General features: G+C 46.7%; 1 protein-coding gene across 1 annotated transcript in view; it reads right to left on the bottom strand.

Moving 5' to 3' along the window:
- The window catches only part of XYLT1 (xylosyltransferase 1), a 377,489-nt gene that overhangs the window by 27,511 nt on the left and 329,037 nt on the right, over positions 1–20,941 (bottom strand). Inside the window, exons 8-9 of the mRNA XM_049904388.1 lie at positions 18,234–18,410; positions 12,956–13,218 (exon numbers count right to left, since the gene is read on the bottom strand). Coding sequence (XP_049760345.1) covers positions 12,956–13,218; positions 18,234–18,410 — 440 coding nt within the window. The remainder of the gene's footprint in view (positions 1–12,955; positions 13,219–18,233; positions 18,411–20,941) is intronic.

The following is a 20,941-nucleotide window of genomic DNA, read 5'->3' as shown; positions in this document are numbered from 1 at the left end:
TAATATGGTTATGTCTTCCTGATCAATTGTCCCTTTTATCATTATATAGTGTCCTTCTTTATCCTTTGTGGTGGATTTAAGTCTAAAGTCTATTTTGTCAGAGATTAATATTGCTACTCCTCTTCTTTTTTGCTTATTGTTTGCTTGATATACTTTTTTCCATCCTTTGAGTTTTAGTTTGTTTGTGTCTCTAAGTCTAAGGTGTGTCTCTTGTAGGCAGCATATAGATGGATCGTGTTTCTTTATCCAGTCTGTGACTCTCTGTCTCTTTATTGGTGCATTTAGTCCATTTACATTCAGGGTAATTATAGATAAATAAGTTTTTAGTGCTGTCATTTTGATGCCTTTTTATGTGTGTTGTTGACAATTTCATTTTTCCACATACTTTTTTGTGCTGAGGCGTTTTTCTTAGTAAATTGTGAGATCCTCACTTTCATAGTGTTTGACTTTATGTTAGTTGAGTCGTTACGTTTTTCTTGGTTTTTGTCTTGAGTTATAGAGTTGTTATACCTTTTTGTGGTTACCTCATTATATACCCCTATTTTTCTAAGTAAAAACCTAACTTGTATTGTTCTATATCGCCTTGTATCACTCTCCATACGGCAGTTCAATGCCTCCTGTATTTAGTCCCTCTTTTTGATTATTGTGATCTTTTACCTATTGACTTCCATGATTCCCTGTTATGTGTATTTTTTTTTTTAATTAATCTTAATTTGTTTGTTTTTGTGATTTCCCTATTTGAGTTGATATCAGGACGTTCTGTTTTGTGACCTTGTGTTGTGCTGATATCTGATATTATTGGTTCTCTGACCAAACAATATCCTTTAGTATTTCTTGTAGCTTTGGTTTGGTTTTTGCAAATTCTCTAAACTTGTGTTTGTCTGTAAATATCTTAATTTCGCCTTCATATTTCAGAGAGAGTTTTGCTGGATATATGATCCTTGGTTGCCAGTTTTTCTCCTTCAGTGTTCTGTATATGTGGTCCCATTCCCTTCTTGCCTGCATGGTTTCTGCTGAGTAGTCAGAACATATTCTTACTGATTCTCCCTTGAAGGAAACCTTTCTTTTCTCCCTGGCTGCTTTTAAAATTTTCTGTTTATCTTTGGTTTTGGTGAGTTTGATGATAATATGTCTTGGTGTTTTTCTTTTTGTATCAATCTTAAATGGGGTTCGATGAGCATCTTGGATAGATATCCTTTCGTCTTTCATGATGTCAGGGAAGTTTTCTGTCAGAAGTTCTTCAACTATTTTCTCTGTGTTTTCTGTCCCCCCTCCCTGTTCTGGGACTCCAATCACCCGCAGGTTATCCTTCTTGATAGAGTCCCACATAATTCTTAGGGTTTCTTCATTTTTTTTAATTCTTTTATCTGATTTTTTTTCAGCTATGTTGGTGTTGATTCCCTGGTCCTCCAGATGTCCCAGTCTGCATTCTAATTGCTCGAGTCTGCTCCTCTGACTTCCTAGTGTGTTGTCTAATTCTGTTATTTTATTGTTAATCTTTTGGATTTCTACATGTTGTCTCTCTATGGATTCTTGCAACTTATTAATTTTTCCAGTATGTTCTTGAATAATCTTTTTGAGTTCTTCAACAGTTTTATCAGTGTGTTCCTTGGCTTTTTCTGCAGATATCCTAATTTCATTTGTGATATCATTAAGCATTCTGTAAATTAGTTTTTTATATTCTGTATCTGATAATTCCAAAATTGTATCTTCATTTGGGAAAGATTTTGATTCTTTTGTTTGGGGGGTTGGAGAAGCTGTCATGGTCTGCTTCTTTAAGTGGTTTGATATGGATTGTTGTCTCCGAGCCATCACTGGGAAACTAGTTTTTCCAGAAAATCCGCTAAAAAAAAACAGCAGTCAGATCCCTATCAGAGTTCTCCCTCTGGCTCAGGCTATTCAGATGTTAATGAAGCCGCCTGGGGAGGGTGGGGGAGGGAACAGAGAGATAGGAGAGTAGCACCTCAGAATATAGCCAGAGTTGCTTGTCTTGCTTGGAATGACTATTATATCTGAGATTCCCGCGGGCGCGTCGCCTATGTGTGCTGGCTGTGTGGAGATTGCCCCCAGGGGGTCTGGCCCGCTGGAGTCACGGTCAGATCCTCCGCTTCCAGCCCCACGCCCAGCGTCAAGGCTCCCCTACTGGGACGGTGCACTCTCGACTCCAAAATCAGTCGCTGCCTCCCGGGGACTTCTCGTCCCTCCAGCCGCGTGGCCGTGCCGCCCCCGTGAACCAGGTGGGCCCCCTCCCGGGGTTAGTTCAGATGGGTGGAGTAGCTCCCCGTGCTTGTGCCGCGACCGAGTGTCCCGGCTGGAACGCTGTTCTCCCCGCTCCAATACCAGTCGCTGCCTCCCGGGGACTTCTCCTACCGGCTGCGTCCTACGCCGCCCGCGCGACCCGGCTGGTCACCTTCCCGGGGTTAGTTCAGGGGGTGGAGCAACTCTCCGTGTTTATGGCGTACCTGCGTGCAGTCCAAATCCCTGCGGGACGGTTCCCCGGCTCGGATGCTGCTCTTTCTGCTCCAAGATCAGTCACTGCCTCCCGTGGACTTCTCCTAACGGCTGCGTCCCACGCCGCCCGTGGAACCGGCTAGTCCCCCTCCCGGGGTTAGTTCAGGGGGGTGGAGCAGGTCTCTGTGCTTGTGCCGTACCTGACTGGTACGCTGGCTCCAGGCTCTGGAAACAATCGCTGCTTCCCCGTATTAGTTCGTTCTCCGTCTCTAAATCTGTGTTTGTTGTTCAGGGTTCGTAGATTGTTATGTATGTGATCGATTCACTTGTTTTTCCGTGTCTTTGTTGTAAGAGGGATCCGAGGTAGCGTCTGCCTAGTCCGCCATCTTGGCTCCGCCCCCCTGAACTGCTGACCTTTTGATTGGCAGCCGAGCTCTTAGGCCACTGTGCCACCAGAGTTCCGTATATATAGGAACTTGGTAGCGCAGTGGTTAAGAGTTTGGCTGCTAACCAAGAGGTTGGCAGTTTGAATCTACCAGGTGCTCCTTGGAAACCCTATGGGGCAGTTCTACTCCGTCCTATAGGGTTGCTATGAGTCAATACAAAAAGGTTTGATTTAAATATATATAAGTATATACATACACTAGCTTATATGCTGCTCTTGCTTAATAGCCTTTCCTGAGCTTTATCACGTCTTTGAAAAGTCTCTGAAAATGATTTTTTTTTTTTTTTTGGAAAGTGTGAACACACAGTACACCACTGTGTGAATACCATCATTTATTGAACGAGTTACCTGGTTTCTCATTTTTGGCCATTATAAACAATGCTGCATTAGCCATCCCTGAGCAAAAATGTTTTTGGGGGGCCTATCTCTTTTTTTTTAGTCTCTGAGGGGCTCTTCATGCCTGTGGCCTGACTTTATTAGAAAGGTTGTACTGTTTTATTCTCTCACTTCCCTTCTCAAAGTCAACACCGAGTACTCTTTCAAAGCGACTGCCCATCTGACCGGCAAAAAATAAATAAGTAAATAAAAAGGAAGCTCCCCATTTTATTTATTTTTCCTTTTTTTTAAATTGTGCTTTAGGTGAAAATTTACAGCTCAAGTTAATTTCTCATACAAAAACTTATACACATATTGGTATGTGACCCTAGTTGCCACCCTTATAATGTGACAGCACACTCCCCCTTTCCACCCCGGGCTTCCCCGGTCCTTCCAACCAGCTCCTGTCCCTCCCTGTCTTTTCATCCCACCTCTGGACACAAGCTCCCCGTTTAGTCTCGTGTATCTTCTACTTGAACTAAGAAGTACACTCTTCACGAGTATTATTTTATGTTTTATAGTCCAGTCTAATCTTTGAAGAGTTGGGGAAGCTCGCTGTTTTAAAACACACGTCTTTGATCCGCCAAGGCTTGCTGGCAGGAAAGGGGCAAGACACTAAGCAGAGAAGCCCAGAGGAGAGGAGGGGGCAGAGAGCGGAGGAGAGGGGGCCACGGGGAAGCCCCGCTCCATGTCCTTTCCAGATGTAAAAATAAAAGGCTGCCACCTCGGCAACGTGTAAATTGTACAGCAGTTAGAGGGTGCTTATAGTTCCTTAATAACAGCATTCCACAAATCACTGTCCTGGCTCCGCTAAACGCAGCCTTCCCTCTGGTCCCTATCCGGTGTCTAAGTCTTTATGTCCAATTATAACGGTTAGGAAAACCTCCTTCCTGTGCTTACACATCCCCTGAAATCACTGCCTTGTTACTGGGAGGTCTCGGGGCCTCTAGGAAAGAAGCCTGCACTGTTTTCAGATTGCTCCCTGGGTATTCACTGCTCCTGCAAACCTGCTTTGGGTCTGCGGTTCTGGAGAGGAAAGCCCTGCCCCTACAACGACGCCTGAGCAGCCAAGTCTAGGCAGCGCTGGGCAACAGAACTTTCTGCAATGGAAAGGTTCTATATCTGCGCTGTCCAGTATGGTAGCCACTGGAACCATGGGGAATCCCTGGGTGGGGAAAACGGTTAATGCCCTTGGCTGCTAACTGAAAGGTTAGAGGCACCTCAAAAGAAAGGTCTGGCGATCTGCTTCTGAAAAATCAGCCCTTGAAAATCCTAAGAAGCACAGTTGTACTCTGACATACGTGGAGTCACCATGAGTTGGAACTGACCACCACAACTGGTGTGGTGGTGGTGGTGGTAGCCACGTGGGGTACTGAGTACAGTATCTGAAATGTGGCCAGTGTGACTGAAGAACTAAAATTTTAATTTCGTTCAATTTGGTTAACTTAAAGAGCCATTTGTGGCTAGTGGCTACTGTACTGGAAGAAACAGGCAGAGACATGGAAGAGTAACTATGGTCACCTGCAATCATGTCCCCACCTCTTCACTCCTCCTGTGTCCATAGTCTTCTCCATGTAGACTCCCCAGTTCCCTGCACCAACGAGGCAGAGTCTACTTCCCCACCTCTGGGCTGGCCTTTCAACTTGCTTCACCCAAGAGAATGTGGAGGAAGGGATGGTGTGCCAGTTCTGAGCCTAGGCCTTAAGATGTCTTGCACATTTCCACTGACCTCTTCTCATGGATTGAACTGTGTCCCCCAAAAATATGTGTATCAATCTGGCTAGGCCATGATTCCCAGTACTGTGTGATTGTCTACCATTTTGTCATCTGATGTGATTTTCCTGTGTTATAAATCCTACCTCTATGACATTAATGAGGCAGGACTCAATTTACAAGATTGTATTCTGTCTTGAGCCAATCTCTTTCTGAGATACAAAATAAAGAATCAAGTAGAGAGTCAGGGAGACCTCATATCACCAAGAAAGCAGTGCCAGGAGCAGAGCACATCCTTTGGGCCTGGGGTCCCTATGTGGAGAAGCTCCTAGACCAAGGGAAGATTGATGACAACGACCCTCTCCCAGAGCTGACAGAGAGAGAAAGCTTTCCCCTGGAGCTGGCACCCTGAATTTGCACTTCCAGCCTACTAGACTGTGAGGGAATAAATTTATGTTTGTAAAAGCCATCCATGTGGTATTTCTGTTATAGCAGCACTAGATAACTAAGACACCTCTCTTGCTCTTTGGTGAGCACCATGAGAACATGCCTGAGCTAGCCTGCTGGAAGAGGAGACACTGGAGCAGAGCAGAGCAGAGCCCTCTTGCTTGTTGTAGCTGAAGCCATTCTAGATCAGCCAACAGCCAGCCAACTCCCAGTCAAAGTCAACAGAGCCACCCTCCTGACCCAGAGCTGACTGCAGATACAGGAGTGAGCAAGAGCCAGGACAACTGCTCAGCTGACCTGAAAGTTGGGCACTAAGTAAATGCTTAGTTTTTCAAAATACAGACTTTGGGGTTGTTACACAGTATTATTAAGGCAGTAAAGTCAAACCCATTGCCGCTGAGTCAGTTCTGACTCTGGTGACCCCATGTGTTACAGAGTGGAACTGCTCCATAGACTTTTCAAGGCTGAGGGAGCCCTGGTGTGCAATGGTTAAGTGCTCAGCTGTTAAGTGGAAGTTTGGGGATTCGAACCTACCCAGCAGCTGTGCAAGAAAAAAGACCTGGCAGTCTACTCCTGTAGCCTAGGAAACCCTATGGGACAGTTCTGCTCTGTCCTATAGGGTCGCTATGAGTGGGAATTGACTGGACGGCACACAACAACAATCCTTAAAGAAGCAGATGGTCAGGCCATTCTCCCGTGGTGCCACTGGATGGGTGTAAGCCGTCAACCTTTAGGAGTTGAACACAAAGCATATGTGCCATCCAGGGACCTGACAGTTAAAGCAATCCAGTGAAACCTGTGGAACTGGGACTTGACGGGACTGCCTTGTTTCTCCAGGTCTCGAAAGTTTTCCACCTTTGACAGGGTACAGTCTAACCACTTTTCTGTCACTCTCTATTGTCAGAACCTTGGTGGTGCAGCGGTTAAGCATGCAGCTGCTAACCAGATTTTGGCAGTTCGAATCCACCAGCAGCTCCCTGGCAACCCTAAGGGGCAGTTCCGCTCTGTTCTATAGGGTCGCTCTCTATTAGCGGAAAATATTTGCGTTTTCCTTCTCTGGCAGGTTTCCACCTTACACAGTTTCTGGCTTTCACAGGTTTTATAGTACAAGGTTAATGTTTGTTCTGAAAAGGGGGGAGGGGCAGACAGGGTGGAAGCAAAGCTAGAGAGCTTTTTATCACGGGAATCAAAAGAGAAAAGTGTTTCAAGGAGGGAGCTGAACACTGCCAAAAAAACCCCAAAAAACCAAACTTGTTGCCATCAAGTTGGTTCCAACTCATGGTGAACCTATAGGACAGAGTAGCACTGCCCCATAGAGTCTCCAAGTAGTGCCTGGTAGATCTGAACTGCCGACCTCTTGGTCAGTAGCTGCGGCTTTTAACCACTATGTCGCCGGGGGGGTTCGTTAAATGAGCGATGGTCAAGCACTGCAGAGATCCAGGAGGGAATCTCAGATTGTTTGTTTTCCTTCACCTTCTATCAACAAATTGTGCTGTCTCCACCTTCAATACATACCCTGAATCCGTTCTCTACTGTCCTTATCTGTTGCCAGCGTCCTAGTCCAAGCCACCGTCATTACTTGTCCCTTTCCTACTTTTGCCCCCTACAACCCATTCTCATAGTAGTCAGAACGAGCCTTATGGAAATAAATGTGCTTAAATACCACAAATCGCTTTGCTTAATGCTTGCAGTAAAGTCCAAACTCCCTGCCTAGTTCACAAAGCTCTACCTCCCTCTCTGTCTCCATCCTGCTTCCTCCTGGCCCTGGCCTACTACCTTCCAGCCTTCTTTTGGATTCTTGAACATGCTTAGCTCATTTCTGCCTCAGGACCTTTGCACAGGATACTCTCTCTGCTGGGAGTGTTCCTCTCCCTCGCGATTGCATGCTGGCTCCGTCTTACCATTTTGCTTAAATGCTGTCTGTCAGTGAGTTCTTCCTTGACTGCTGAATCAAAGACCCCTTCTAGTCACTATGTCATGACTCATTTTCTGCAGAGCATTTATCCCTGTTGATCTATCGTTCCTGTTTGCTTGTGCTCAGGCCCTCTTGGTCTGCATACTAGAAGGCAAGGGCCTCGAGCTCAGGGGCCTTGTCTATCTGGGTCACCAGGGTGACTAGCAGAAAGCTTGACACGAGGTAGAGGCTCAACAAATACTTGCTGAATGAGTGAATGAATGAAAGCCACTCTTTGTAAAGACCCTTCCTAGAAAGACTTGCTCTTGTATCCTGTGCTTCTAAGGCACATCTAGGGTACCTGTAAGCTGGGGTTGAGCACAAAGCTCTCTGGTGCCTCATCTGGAGTGTATTTGGAACTTAAGTAATTAAAACTGTTGCATCTGTAAGAAGAGGGAAAAAAAAATCAAGATGCAAAACAGTACAACCTGCAGGGTGCCCTGATGCATTTGCCTGGCCCAAAGGGTTTCTGTTTTTTTTAATTTAAGTTCGGGATTGAAAAATTAGAAGATGCATATAAAAATCTGAATTTCTAATTTATTCTGAAGACAACTGAGATTTGGCAACTTGGAGTCTGCATTCCCACAGGGCAAGAACGCACTGGAGCCCAGTACTGATGAGCCAATGAATAGGTGCTCAGCTTGGCATGCCCCACCCACCCTGCGAGACCAGCACTGATTGATCAAAGCACCTGCCTGGCCTTGGAGGGCGTTTGTATTTGAAGACCCATAATAAAATACTGACGGGGCAGCTGTGGTTCAGCGGTAGAATTCTAGCCTTCTATGTAAGGGGCCGGGGTTCGATTCCTGGCCAATGTACCTCATGCATAGCCACCACCTGTCTGTCAGTGGAAGCCTGCATGTTGCTATGATGCTGAACACGTTTCAGCAGAGCTTCTGGACGAAGACAGACTAGGAAGAAAGGCCTGGCAATCTACTTCTGATGGATCACAGCAGTCTGATCTGCAACTGACCATGGGGATGGCACAGGACCGGACAGCATTCCCTTCCATTGTGCATGAGGTTGCCATGTGTTGGGAGCCAATTCCAGGCCAGCTAACAACAACAACAAAAGAATACCGACAGTTCTTATCTCTGGTGGGTGGATTACAAGGGAACTTTGGTTTCTTCTTCTCTCATGTCCCATTTCAAAAATGTCAACAGTAAACATGTGCTACTTTGTAATGAGAAGAAAAACAATAACATTATTTTTTATAAAAGGCTACACCATACACCAGAAGGCATGATTTGTATGAATTGTCTAAATAAAACGAGGCTCTTGAAGTAAAGTTTTCACCCACTGTCTCTGCAGATACGTCGGGGGTAGAAATTCACTATCTTTTGCCTTTTGGACTAAGGGTCTTACTGAGTTGAACAGTGTCCCCCCAAAATTGATGTTCACATGGAACCTCACCATGTGAACTTATTTGGAAATAGGGTCTTTGCAGATGTAATTAGCTGTGCTGAGGTCAGACTGGACTAAAAAATATTAGGGTGGCCCTAATACAATGACTGATGTCCTTATAAGATGTGGGATGTTTGGACATAGACACAGAGAGGAGAAAATCACATGGAGACAGGCACACAGGGAGAATGCCATGAAACGATGGCATCACAGATTGCAGAGATGAGTCTATAAGCCAAGGAATGCTGGCGACCAACAGAAGTTAGGAAGAGGCAAAGAAGGTACCTCCTCAGAGCCTTCAGAGAGCGTGGTTCTGCCGACACCTTGATTTTGGACGCTGGCCTACAGAATGGTGAGACGATATATCTGTGTTGTGTTAAGCTGCCCACTTTGTGGTAATTTGTTATGACAGCTTTAGGAAATGAATACAAGGCCCTTTGGCCTGATCTATTTGTAAGTTCATATTCCTAAATATATTGGCTTTGCCCAAAGCAGGGCACAACGGTTCCATTACAATAAAAAATGAGGTAGATGTCATCAAAGGACCCCAGGCCTGAGGCAAAGCTGGCTTGCTTGATTCTAGAACAAGCCCCAGGAGGAAATTTCAACAACACTAAATAAATTGGGGGTGTCTTTGGAAACTTCCTATGAGATCAGTTACCTTATAAATTCTATGACGTCTGTGATTAAAACTGTTTTTGAATGACATTTACTTCCCAATGCCTGGTGTTACGGATTGAACTGTGTCCCCCAAAAACATGTGTCAACTTGGCTAGACCATGATTCTCATACATAAAGGGAAGATCGATGACAAGGACCTTCCCCCAGAGCCGAGAGAGAGAGAGGGAGAGAGAGACAGAGAGAGAGAGCTGTCCCCTGGAGCTGGTGCCCTGAATTTGGACTTCTAGCCTCCTCCTAGACTATTAGAGAATAAATTCTGTTTGTTAAAGCCATCCACTTGCGGTATTTTTGTTATAGCAGCACGAGATAACTAAGACACCTGGGATACGTGCTGTGGTTCTGCAGGTGTGGATACTGCCCCGGGCTAGGAGGGAGAAAAGACATTGCCCATGACCTTGACCCAAGGAACCTTTGCTACATGCAGCTGGGGGGTTGGAGGTCAAGTCCCGGAGTTCCTTTCAGTTTGGGTGAGGGTGGGAGAAAGGCTGTTTAGGAAAAGGTATTAAAAAGCTTCACAGAGGAGGTGGTACTTGAGATGGCCCTGGAAAATTGGGAAAGGGCTGGCAGTGAGGGAAAAGGGAGACAATGAGCAAAGAACAGCACAGCGAGAGAGCAATGAGTAGTTCCTAAAGTCAGCTCAGGGGTGAGTGTCTCACAACAGGTTCACTGCTGACAGCTTCTAGGGGCTTAATAATAATGACAACTAATGTGCCAACCCACTACCTGTTCGCCCAGTTTGTCATACTGTGCTGGTTGCGTGTTGCTATGATGCTGACGGCTACACCACCAGTATTTCAACTACCAGCAGGGTCATCCATGGAGGACAAGTTTCAGTGGAGCTTCCAGACTAAGACAGACTAGGAAGAAAGGCCTGGCAATCTACTTAAAAAAAAATCAGCCAATGAAAACCCTATGGATTGCAACAGAATATTGTTTACTGTAGTGTGGGAAGATGAGCCTTCAGGTTGGAAGGCACTCAAAATCCTTATTGTGGACAAATCATCAGGAAAGATCAATTGCTACAAAAGGCATTGTGTTTGGTAAACTAGAGGGCCAAAGAACACTAACGAAATCTTCCATGAGATGGAATGACACACATTGGTGTGTTTGAGCCCCCACAACTGGGGGCTCAAACACACCAATGACCTCAAAGATGATGCAAGACGGGGCAACATTTTGTTCTTTTATACGTAAGGTCCCGTGAGTCAAAACACCGTCGGGAACATAACTAACAGCAACAAGGCACCAACACTGCCATGAACATTTATTGAGCACGTAGTATGTAAAACACTGTTAAAACGGGGATAATGATAATACGTAACTGAGAAGGTAGTTTTGGTAGTCTCTCTTTTAAACCTCACCACACCTTATGTGGTATTACTATTCTTTTACAGTTTGTTATTACTCTCATTTTACAGATTTGGAAACTGAGGCTCAGAGGGGTTAAGTGACTTGCCCAAGGTGAGTTCAAACTGCAAGTCCTGGGTTCCTAAGGTTCCTAACCTGCACTAGGCTCCTTTGAAACTAAAGCAGAACCTGTATCGAGAGAGAAGCCTGGGGAAGTGGGGAGACCATGAAAACACACCGTCGTCCCTGCAGGAACCCAGCTGGTTAGTCCCAGGCACCAGACAGAAATCTGCCTGTGTTCTCAGAGTTTTAGGGAACAAAATAATTCCTTCCTTCTCCCCTTCCTGAGAAGAGGGCAGAAGAAGGCAAGGAGGGATACACAGGCAGTGGAGAGAGGCCGGGCTCAAAAACACAAACCAAACAAACAAACAAAAGGTTTGCTTCGCTGTTAAAAGAGAAGTTGGAGAGGGAAGGGGAGAAGAAGAAAGAGAAGGAGAGTGATTAGAGGCACTTCTGGGAATCTATCCTAACGAAATAATCAGAAAAGAGATGGGAGGGGGAGAAGGCGTCCTGCAGAAAGATATTCATCAGGACATTATTTAGAAGAGCGCATTACTGACAATAGCCACAGTGAAGGACTGGATTAAGCAAACTCTGGAATTTCTACTCAATGGAATACTAGCGGGCTTTAAAAAGGATCATTACCATTACAGAGACTGCAGAGCAACACGGGGAAAAGGGGCTAATAGTATAATGCCATGAAAAAAACAGGATACCAAGTTCTTGTTGTAATTATGTAAATGTCTGCAACGCACATTGCTAGGAAAGGGAGAAAAGGCTCACAGAATAAAAAGGGTTGCTTGGCTGGGAGAAAGGGAGGGGTGAGGGAAGGATTCTGACAAATTATTTCCCTGCCTGCCCCTCTTCTTTCCATATATTCTAGAACGTTCTTTTCCAGTGTCAACTGGTACCCGCTAGTCATAGGTGGGATGATTCTAGGTGGTGGCTGAACATTCTAAGTAATAGTTTCACACTTAAAAGATTTTTTTTTTCTTTTAATTTGTATTTTTAGGTGTGATAACGGTGTTAGGGTTATGCTTTAAAAAGCACTCATTTTTTCAGAGCTACGGATGAAAAAAATATTTACAGTTGAAATGAGACGATGTCTGGGATTTGTTTCAAACTGATCTGGGAGCAGGGGGAATGGGAAAAGCTGAAGATGAAACAAGATTGGACAGGAGCTGGTAAATGCTGGAGCTGGGTGACAGGAACAGGGGGTTATGTTATTCTGTTTTGTATATCTTTAACATTTTACACCAAATTAAAAAAAATTTTCTTTTTTTTTTAAATAGTACTGTAGCTTCACGGTGACCTTCCATTTAAGACAGACACTACCATGGACCACAGTGATGCAAGGCTCCCGTCTAAATATATGTACATCTATTTAGCACAAAGAATGAGTCAACTGAAAGAAACATCTAGGTAAATATTAGACCTGGAACTCTGAAAAACGATGGTTTAGACTAGAAAATGATGACTTCTGGGATAAGTACATAGACTTTTTTTAGAAAAAAGAATATGGAGTGAAATTGCTGCCCCTAAAAAGGAGGACCACCACCCATCTGTGGTGGCTTGCATGTAGCTGTGATGCTGGAAGTCAAAAACCAGCAGAGTCACCTATGGTGGACAGGTTTCCTCGGAGCTTTCAGATTAAGACAAACTAGGAAGAAAGGCCTGGCAATCTGCTTCTGAAAACTGGCCAGTGAAATTCCTATGGATCACAAGAGAACATAGTCTGACTTGCTTGCACTGGACACATCATCAGCAGGATCAATTGCTAGAGGAAGACATCATGTTTGATGAAGCAGACAGCCAGTGAGGGCAATGGAGACCCTTAGTGAGATGGACTGGCATAATAGCTGCACTGATGGACTCAAACAGGCCAGCAATCGTGAGGATGGTACAGGACCAGGCCACATTTCCTTCTGTTGTATATAAGGTCGTCATGAGTTGGAGTTGACTCAACGGCAGCTAACAACAGCAAAGGCGGAAGGTTCCTTCTTTGCACCTGGAGTCTCCTTCCTAGTCCCTGGGCTCTGGCCCCCTCCCTGTATCCCACCCAGCTTCCCAGGACTCACCGGCAGCTGTTCTCCCCATCCGTGTGCAGGGACATCTCGGCCCGGCGGAGGCCCAGGCGGGAGAAGGAGTGGTACAGGGTGAGAGCCACGTCGCTCAGGCTGTGGACGCCATCAGGCTCATCATAGACATTCTCCCAGTAGGAGCGGAGGCCCGGGGTGCCCGCAGGGTAGTTCCCATAGAGGTAATAGTCCAGTTGCCCGATGACTTCCTGATTCACCACGGCTTCAAACTTACGGGCAAAGAAGGTGGGCCGGGCTGTCTGCTGTGCTCGTGGGATAGAAAAAGAATAATATCAGCAAGAGGAGGGGTAGCAGCAAGCCTCTGGAGCCAGCCTTCTTGTTGTTATAGCGCTGTTGAGTTGATTCGACCCCATGTGTTCGGAGTAGAACTGCTCCATAGGGTTTTCAAGGCTGTGACCTTTTGGAAGCAGATCGCCAGGCCTGTCTTCCAAGGTGCCTCTGGGTGATTTCAAACTGCCAGCCTTTCAGCAAGTAGTCCAGCACTTAACCGTGTGTGCCACCCGGGGACTCCTGCCTGGATTCAGATTCCAGCTCTGATGCTTACTAACGTCTCTGGTCTCAGTTTGCTCATCTGCGAGATGGAGATAGTAGTAAGGGCCTCAGGAGGGTTGAATGAGCTAATATTTGTAAAGCATTAACAGTATTTGTTAATATTTGTAAGCATCATTTAAGTGTTTGTTAAATAATTGAAATCCTAGGTGTGTACAGCTGGGAGGGATCTCATAAATTATTTAGCCGTCAGTTACAGACTAAGAATTCAGGTCAGCAGAATATTTTAAATTTCAAGAAGCAGGCAACATTTAAAAAGTGGCAGAGTTCACAGAAAGCATTTCTGGCAGCCCTTTAAAAAGAAATAGATCTGGCAACCCCAGGACAACATTTCTACGTGGTAACAACTAGTTAAAGCTGAACAGTGGCTGCCCCTTTAGTCAGGGCATGGGCTCTTCAGCTCACCACAGTCCCCACCACTCCCTATTGCCTCCCTGGCATTGCCTCCGATTTGTAGGCTTGCAAGTGACACCCCAAATTTACTGAATCAGAATGTCCAGGAATGGGTCCCAGGAGTGTGTATTTTTAATGGGCTCTGCAGGGGATTCACTTACGCCCTAGTATTTGAGGACAATGCAGGTGACACCACAGCTGGCTGCAGATCAATTACTTGGGACATTAAAAAAAAAACAAACAGATTCTAGGACCCCCTCCCAGACTTACTAAATCAAAATCTCTGAGGGTGAGGTTCAGGAAACTGAGGCCCAGAAAGGGGAAGGGACTTATCCAAGGTCACACAACAAGTTAGCAGTAGAGCTGGAATTCAGCTTGTGGGTTGAAGATTAAAGAAATAAAATATCTGCTATCTACCAGGTCTTATGCTATGGTCTAGGAAGGGCAGACATCAATAAGCTTTGTCAATAAAGAGCCAGAGAGTAAATATTTTCAGCTTTGCAGGTACTGAACTCTGATACTGTAGCACAAAAACAGCTGTAGACGACTAGGAAATGAATGGGTATGGTTGTGTTCCAATAAAACTTTATTTACAAAAGCAGGCCAAGGGCTGGACTTGGCTTGCAGGCTGTAATCTGCTAATCCCCAGTGAAGGGCTAAAACAAACAAATAAAATACAGACCCTTCCCTTGAGGAGCTATGGTCTAGGGTTACTGACTTAAATTTGGGTCTAGTACTCTTTCCAGTGCAGTGGATCGATTGCACCAATAACAAAGATGATAACTACTGAGCACATACTATATGCCAGGCATTATGTTTATGTCATCCCCTCTCATCCTGCCCAAAACTCTGCAAGGCAGGTATTACTATTCCCGTTTTACAGATTAGGAAACTGAGGCTCCAAGAAGGGAAGTGACATGTACAATAAACTCACAGTCTGCAGTGGCAAAGGTAACATTCGAACCCAGATCTGATGACTCCAAAACCCGTGCTCTTTTTAATGAGTCACCCTAGGATCAAGCTGCTAATTGAGTAAACTGGAAACCTCTTGGGATTATTCTAAATGTCCCACCACCTCTCTGCTTCATGAGCCCTCAGAATCCACTGTTGGGGTTGGAGGTGCCAGTTCAGTTCCCTTACTGTAGCCCTGAAAAGAGACCACCGGGGTTCAAATCCTCACTCTGCTACTTGCTAGCTGTGTAGGTCTTTAAGCGAGCTCTGGCAGCACAGTGGTTAGACACTCAGCTGCTAATCAAAGGCTGGCAGTTCGAACCCATCTGTGGGAAAAGATGTGGCCATCTGCTTCCATAAAGATTTCCAGCCTTGGAAACCCTATGGGGCAGTTCTACTCTGTCCTATAGGGTCGCTTTGAGTCAGAATCCACTCCACAGCAGTGGGTTTGATCTGGTTTTTGATTTACGTCTTTGGGCAAGTCACTCAACCTTTCAGGGCCTCAGCTTCCTCATCCTTAAAATGGGTATAATAATGCCACATGGTGACAATTCAGTGGGTAGTGAGCATAGTGTCTGGCACGTTACCCTCACTTTCTGGAGGCAGAGAACTGGATGCAGTGGCAGGGCAGCTTCTTTCCTCCATCTGCAATTCTCTGATGGCAGCCGGATTTCTTAAAAGGGCATGTTTCTATATTTATCATTCTCTTCCTTGGAATTCTTTGAACGGGAGCTCCGAGTTTCTTACCAGCAGCAGCTTCTTAATTTGAGGCGTTGGGGGACAGTCTTGATCTTTGTTTACTGGGAATGGAGGACGTGTGAGCATGTGACTCCACTCTCTGGGTTGGCCGGACTTGATCAAAGACCACAATGCCCCAGAACGCTGGGCTTGAATACAAATGCTGGTGCCCAGAAGCAGGTGGAAGGAGCCCCCAGGAACTGCCACATGGAGGCTCTGGGGTACTGTGCCTTCTTTGCAATGGGTGCAATGACTGGTCTTCGACAAAAGTGGGAATTTTTTTTTTTTTTTTCTTTTGAATAGGCCAAACATTCCCCCTGCAATCCTATTCTACTCAGCTGATCCTTTCTGTGTGGACAAGGAAGGGCTAAGGTGTCACCCAAGTTCATGCTCCAATTAACATGCGTTTGAGGAGGTCTCTGGGTAGCTCGCGATCTGCCATCAAAAACAGTCCTAAAAAAAGGCTTATTGTAGCCAACACAAGTGGCTACAATAAAGACCACTGCTCCAGGGTGACAGCAGGGTCTGGGGGAAACAGCCTGGGCTCTAGACTAGAGGAGTCCCTGCATGCGGCAAATGGTTTAGCACTCAAAAGGTTGGCAGTTCAAACCCACCCAGACGTGCCTCAGAAGACAGACCTGGTGATCTGCTTCTGAAAATTTACAGCCTTGAAAACCCTATGGAACAGTTCTACTCTGCATACTCGGGGTCGCCACGAGTTGGAAGTGACTGGACTGCAACTAATAACAATAACTACAAGAACTGGAGCTAGAGACTCCTGGGTGGGACCCTGCCCTATTTACCAGCTGCATGGCCATGGGCAAAGAAGTTCACCTCTCTGTACCTCAGTTTCCCGACCTATGCAATGGAGATGATATTTACTGTGGTGAAGACAATGCCCATGGAGGGCCTGGCACCTAGACTGGTCCAGAGCTTCTGAAGTGTAAATAGCATCCAAATCACCCAGGATCTTGTTAATATGCAGATTTTGATCAGGGTGACCTGGAGCAGGCAGAGAGTCTGCGTTTCTCACAGTCTCCCTGGTGGTGCTGATGCTGCTGGTTCGTGGACCATACTTTGAGTAGCCAGACTAAGAGATCCAAAGCTTGGTGCAGGCAGCCATGCCCTCCTCTGGATGTGCCAGAGTGAGCAACAGGGGTGCCCCGGGACCAGTTACCAGCCTGGCACTGTTTTCCCTGCCTTCCCCCTGTGCTAGTCGTTTGGGAAGCAGCAGGCCGTCTCCACGGGCCAGCTCTGTTGACCTCAGAGTGATTTGTTTAACCTTTTTTTTTTTTTGGCCTTCTGTTTGTGCTCTGGGGCCTGGGCATGGAGCGGGGAAAAGGAAGAGGCTCAGAGAGCCTCCTGCCCTCCCATCCACAGCCCTAGCTGGTGGGGGACGGTGCTCACGCAGAGTGGGGAGTTTGCTCTCTTGGGTAGGACCTGGGGGCTGAGGCTCTCACGGGAACCATGGAAACAGACAAGCATGTATCACCCTCCCGCCAGTGCTCCTCCCAGGACTGTGAATGGCTGGGCTTGGCAAAAACAGTGGGGCCGGTAAGAACATTTCTCCCCTTTGTTATCCTCTAAGTTCACCGAGAGCTGTGATGTGCAAACCGGGCTGCTCGTCAGAATTCTTCCAAGTGTAATATATTAAAAATACAAATGCCCGAACCTCCCTGGTGATAAGGGTTCTCAGCCAGTGAGGAGTTTGCTCCTTGGGGATATTGGCTGATGTCTGAAGATACTTTTGGTTTCACTACTGGGGTGGAAGTGCTATGACAACTTGGCAACTAGTGCGATGGCCAGGGATGCTGCTAAACATCCTACAATGCCCAGGGCAGCCACAACAGCAAGGAATTAACCAGAATCAAATCTGTTGCCACTGAGTGGATTCCGACTCATAGAGATCCTATAGGACAGGGGATAACTGCCCCACAGGGTTTCCAAGGGAGCACACTGCCACATCTTTGTCCCAAGGAGTGGCTGGTGGGTTCCAACTGCTGACCTTTCGGTTAGCAGCCGAGCAGTTAACCACTGTACCACCAGGGTTCCTTAATGAAGAATTATCCTGCCCCAGATGTCAGTAGCGCCCCAGATCTACTCAAGTTTGTGCTGATTGAACGCAGCCTCTGGAAAGAGACACATTGGGTGGAAAAGAAGGTGTTGCCATTACTTGCTGTGTCACCTCGGACAAGTTGTTTGACTTCTCTTTCTGAGCCTCAGTTTTCCCATCTCTAAGATGGAATAATAACAATAATGATAATAATACCTACCTTGTAAGGCTGTTGTGGGTCAATACAGGTGGAGTGGTTAGAATAGGCTTGGTGTGCTCACTAACACTGGACAAGCCATCTCAAGGTTGGCGGTTCAAACCCACTTAGTGGCTCCACGGAAGAAAGACCTGGAGAACTGCTTTTGTGAAGATTACAGCCAAGAACACCCTATGGGGCACAATTCTACTCTGGGGTCACCGTGAATCGACTCGATAGCAATGGGTTTGGTTTTTGGTTTATGTTGATGAAGATATTACTGTTATCCACAGCTAGGGTTGAGAACCATGGGATACGATGACCCGCAGGCCTGGCCTTGGGTGCCTGCAGAAGCTTGCAGGGTCAGCTGCACTCACCTGGAAGCGGTGGAAGTCCTGCGGCTTGAAGTCATTGGGGGAGCAGCCGCACCAGTCCACAATGTGCTTGTACTGGCACTTGCAGCCCAGCTTGCGGTTCCAGTTTGTGATGCGCAGGTTGTTGTCCACCATGGTGTCGCAGTGGGGGCTGTTCTCCAGGACCGTGTGGAAGAAGGACTGTAGGGGAGAGAGGGGGCCGGCCTGAGACCTTGCCCCACCCTCCCTGGTGGGCTGCGGCAGGTCATTCCCTGGGAATCCACCGCAGGGTACGGCCGAATGTTTCATCAGGAGTAGCTTCGTGCTACTTCCAAGTCCACTCCTCTGAGTGTTTCTCTAAGTTGTCCTTCCCCCTACAGTCTACAATCTGGTTTCAAGACATCCCTCTTCACCCAGGACATCTTCTGTCTGCTCAACCGACAGGAAAATTCCCTCAGGGTATGTCAACACAGGGGGACCAGAGGGAAACATGGGGACAATTTTCCAGAAAACTTTGGGCCAAAAGAACTCTTGTTTTGCAAAGGGCCAGATATGAAACAAAGAGATTCAGGATAACCCATCCTGATGACAAAGAGATGTTCTGGACTCTCACCCTGTGGCAAGGGAGACCAGATGTATGGATGCATCCGGCCTGGGGCTGGAGGGCATCCCAGGCACCCTCTTGCATTAGCCACTCATGGAGCGTGACCACATCTGGCAGACGGGGCTTGTTGTCCACGGTACTGGTCAGGCACCATTGTTTTCCCAGTCCTAGGACTCTTGGCTAACCTCTCCTAGGAATCTGAGAATGAAGCGATGTTGGGAGTGAAATGAAAGGCCATGGTTGGAGCTGCTGAGAGAACGAGAGAGAGACACGCTTCTAACTGGTTACTGTTTTATAACAATCTCCACCACCAGACTGTCAGTTGTCATACTGTGGTGGCTTGCTTGTTGCTACAATGTTAGATGCTATGCCGCCAGTATTTCAAATACCAGCAGGGTCACTCATGGTGAGCAGTTGTCAGCAGAGGTTCCAGACCAGAAAGAAAGGCCTGGCAATCTACTTCTGAAAATGAGCCTATGAAAACCCTACAGATCACCACAGAATGTCATCCAAGACTTTGACTCGCTGACTTCGTATGCGTTATCAGGAGGGACTGATCACTGGAGAAGGACATCATGTTTGGGAAAGTGGAAGGCCACTAAAGGCAAGGAAGACCCTTAATGAGATGGACTGACATAATGGCCACAACAATGGGCTCAAACATCCCAAAGATCCTGATGATGGCATATGACCAGGCACCATCTGATTCTGTTATACGTAAGGTTGCCTGTGAGTGAAAGCAGACTAAAGGCAACTAACAACAACATTGTAACAATCTCAGACAACGGTTCCCTCCCCCTGGGGAAATAGTGTGGGAGACCGGTCTGCCTGTCATAAATTCATGGGCACAGCCTTCAGGTTTCTTCTAACTGGTGCCTGAGGGGGAGAGGGTTTGGGAGACAGGAAGACAAGACAGAGATGCTGGAATGGAAGAGGTGGGACCTGCCAGAGATATTGAGTGCATATCATATTTTTACACAAATAACACGTGTTATACATTTTCTTGCCAATGGAGCCCCCAAGTATTTTCATAAGCACACTATGCTAATTTTTTATAGCAACATGCAAAAAAATTAGCATAGCATGCTTATGAAAATACGAGGGGAGAGAGAGTACAGTTGGCAAAAGAATGTATAACATGTGCATTATTTGCGTAAAAAATACAGTACGCTTGTGTGTGTTGTGGCAGGGAGTGACATGGAGCATTGTCCAGTACTGGCCATCAGAGGTGGGGGCATCTTCATTAAAAAAAACAAACTCCCAAACAACTTCTCCTAAATGGGTGGGTGGGTCCCATAAGGCTCCACCCACCATCTCCCAATGACCTTCCTGTGACGCTGAGGAATCAGGATTTTAAGCTTGAATTGTTTACAAGCCCACAGAGGCATATATTCTCCATCAAGCATGGGGACAAATATCAATTACTGATTGCCCTGTGTCCTTTCCTAATGGCACAGAAATTCCCTGTAAGATAGTAGATGAGGAGGTGAGCAGAACTGAGAGAAAGGGCGATTTTCACTGCAGTGAGATTAAAAGCTGATTACTTAGCATGTGCGCAGAACAGGAAACCTGGCCCGGTGAGGACAAGCCCATCAGCAGATGGGGGTGACACAGGCAGTCAGGTCCCAGAGCTGGGTGCTGCCCCAGACACTGCTGGGTGAGATGCAGTGTCATCTCTGGACTGCGGCTGGGGGAGTCCAGTGCTGGGGGCACGACCAGGAAGGGACAGTGGACCACTCATGGGTGGCGTCACAGGCTCAAAAGAAACGGAACCAGCTCTCCAGTGCTGTAGAGTTGGAAACTGGGATGAAAGGAAGCTGGGTGTCGGGAAGGTGAACTGAGAATCCCTCAGCCCAGGTTTGACGAGGCAGCTGGTGTGTCCAACCCAACACTTCAGAATGGGACCCCTCCCCATTTCTCGACGACGGTGGGTGTTTTAGGAGAGTTTGCCATCTTACACAACAGGGCTTCCCACCCTGGGATCTGAGAAGTGGTAACGGGCTCCCCTGAGCTTTTCAAATGCTTCTGGGAGCCAAAGGGGAAGGGCTGAGTCCCTGTGCACCTGGCCACATGGAGCTAGGGCTGGCCCAGTGGAAGTTCTGGGATCACCAGGATTTCTAGGGTGTGA

Source organism: Elephas maximus, chromosome 12 (assembly GCF_024166365.1).
Source record: "Elephas maximus indicus isolate mEleMax1 chromosome 12, mEleMax1 primary haplotype, whole genome shotgun sequence".
Classification (NCBI taxonomy): domain Eukaryota; kingdom Metazoa; phylum Chordata; class Mammalia; order Proboscidea; family Elephantidae; genus Elephas; species Elephas maximus.
Note: the sequence above shows the minus strand (reverse complement) of the source record. Positions and strands in the feature narration are given on the sequence as shown.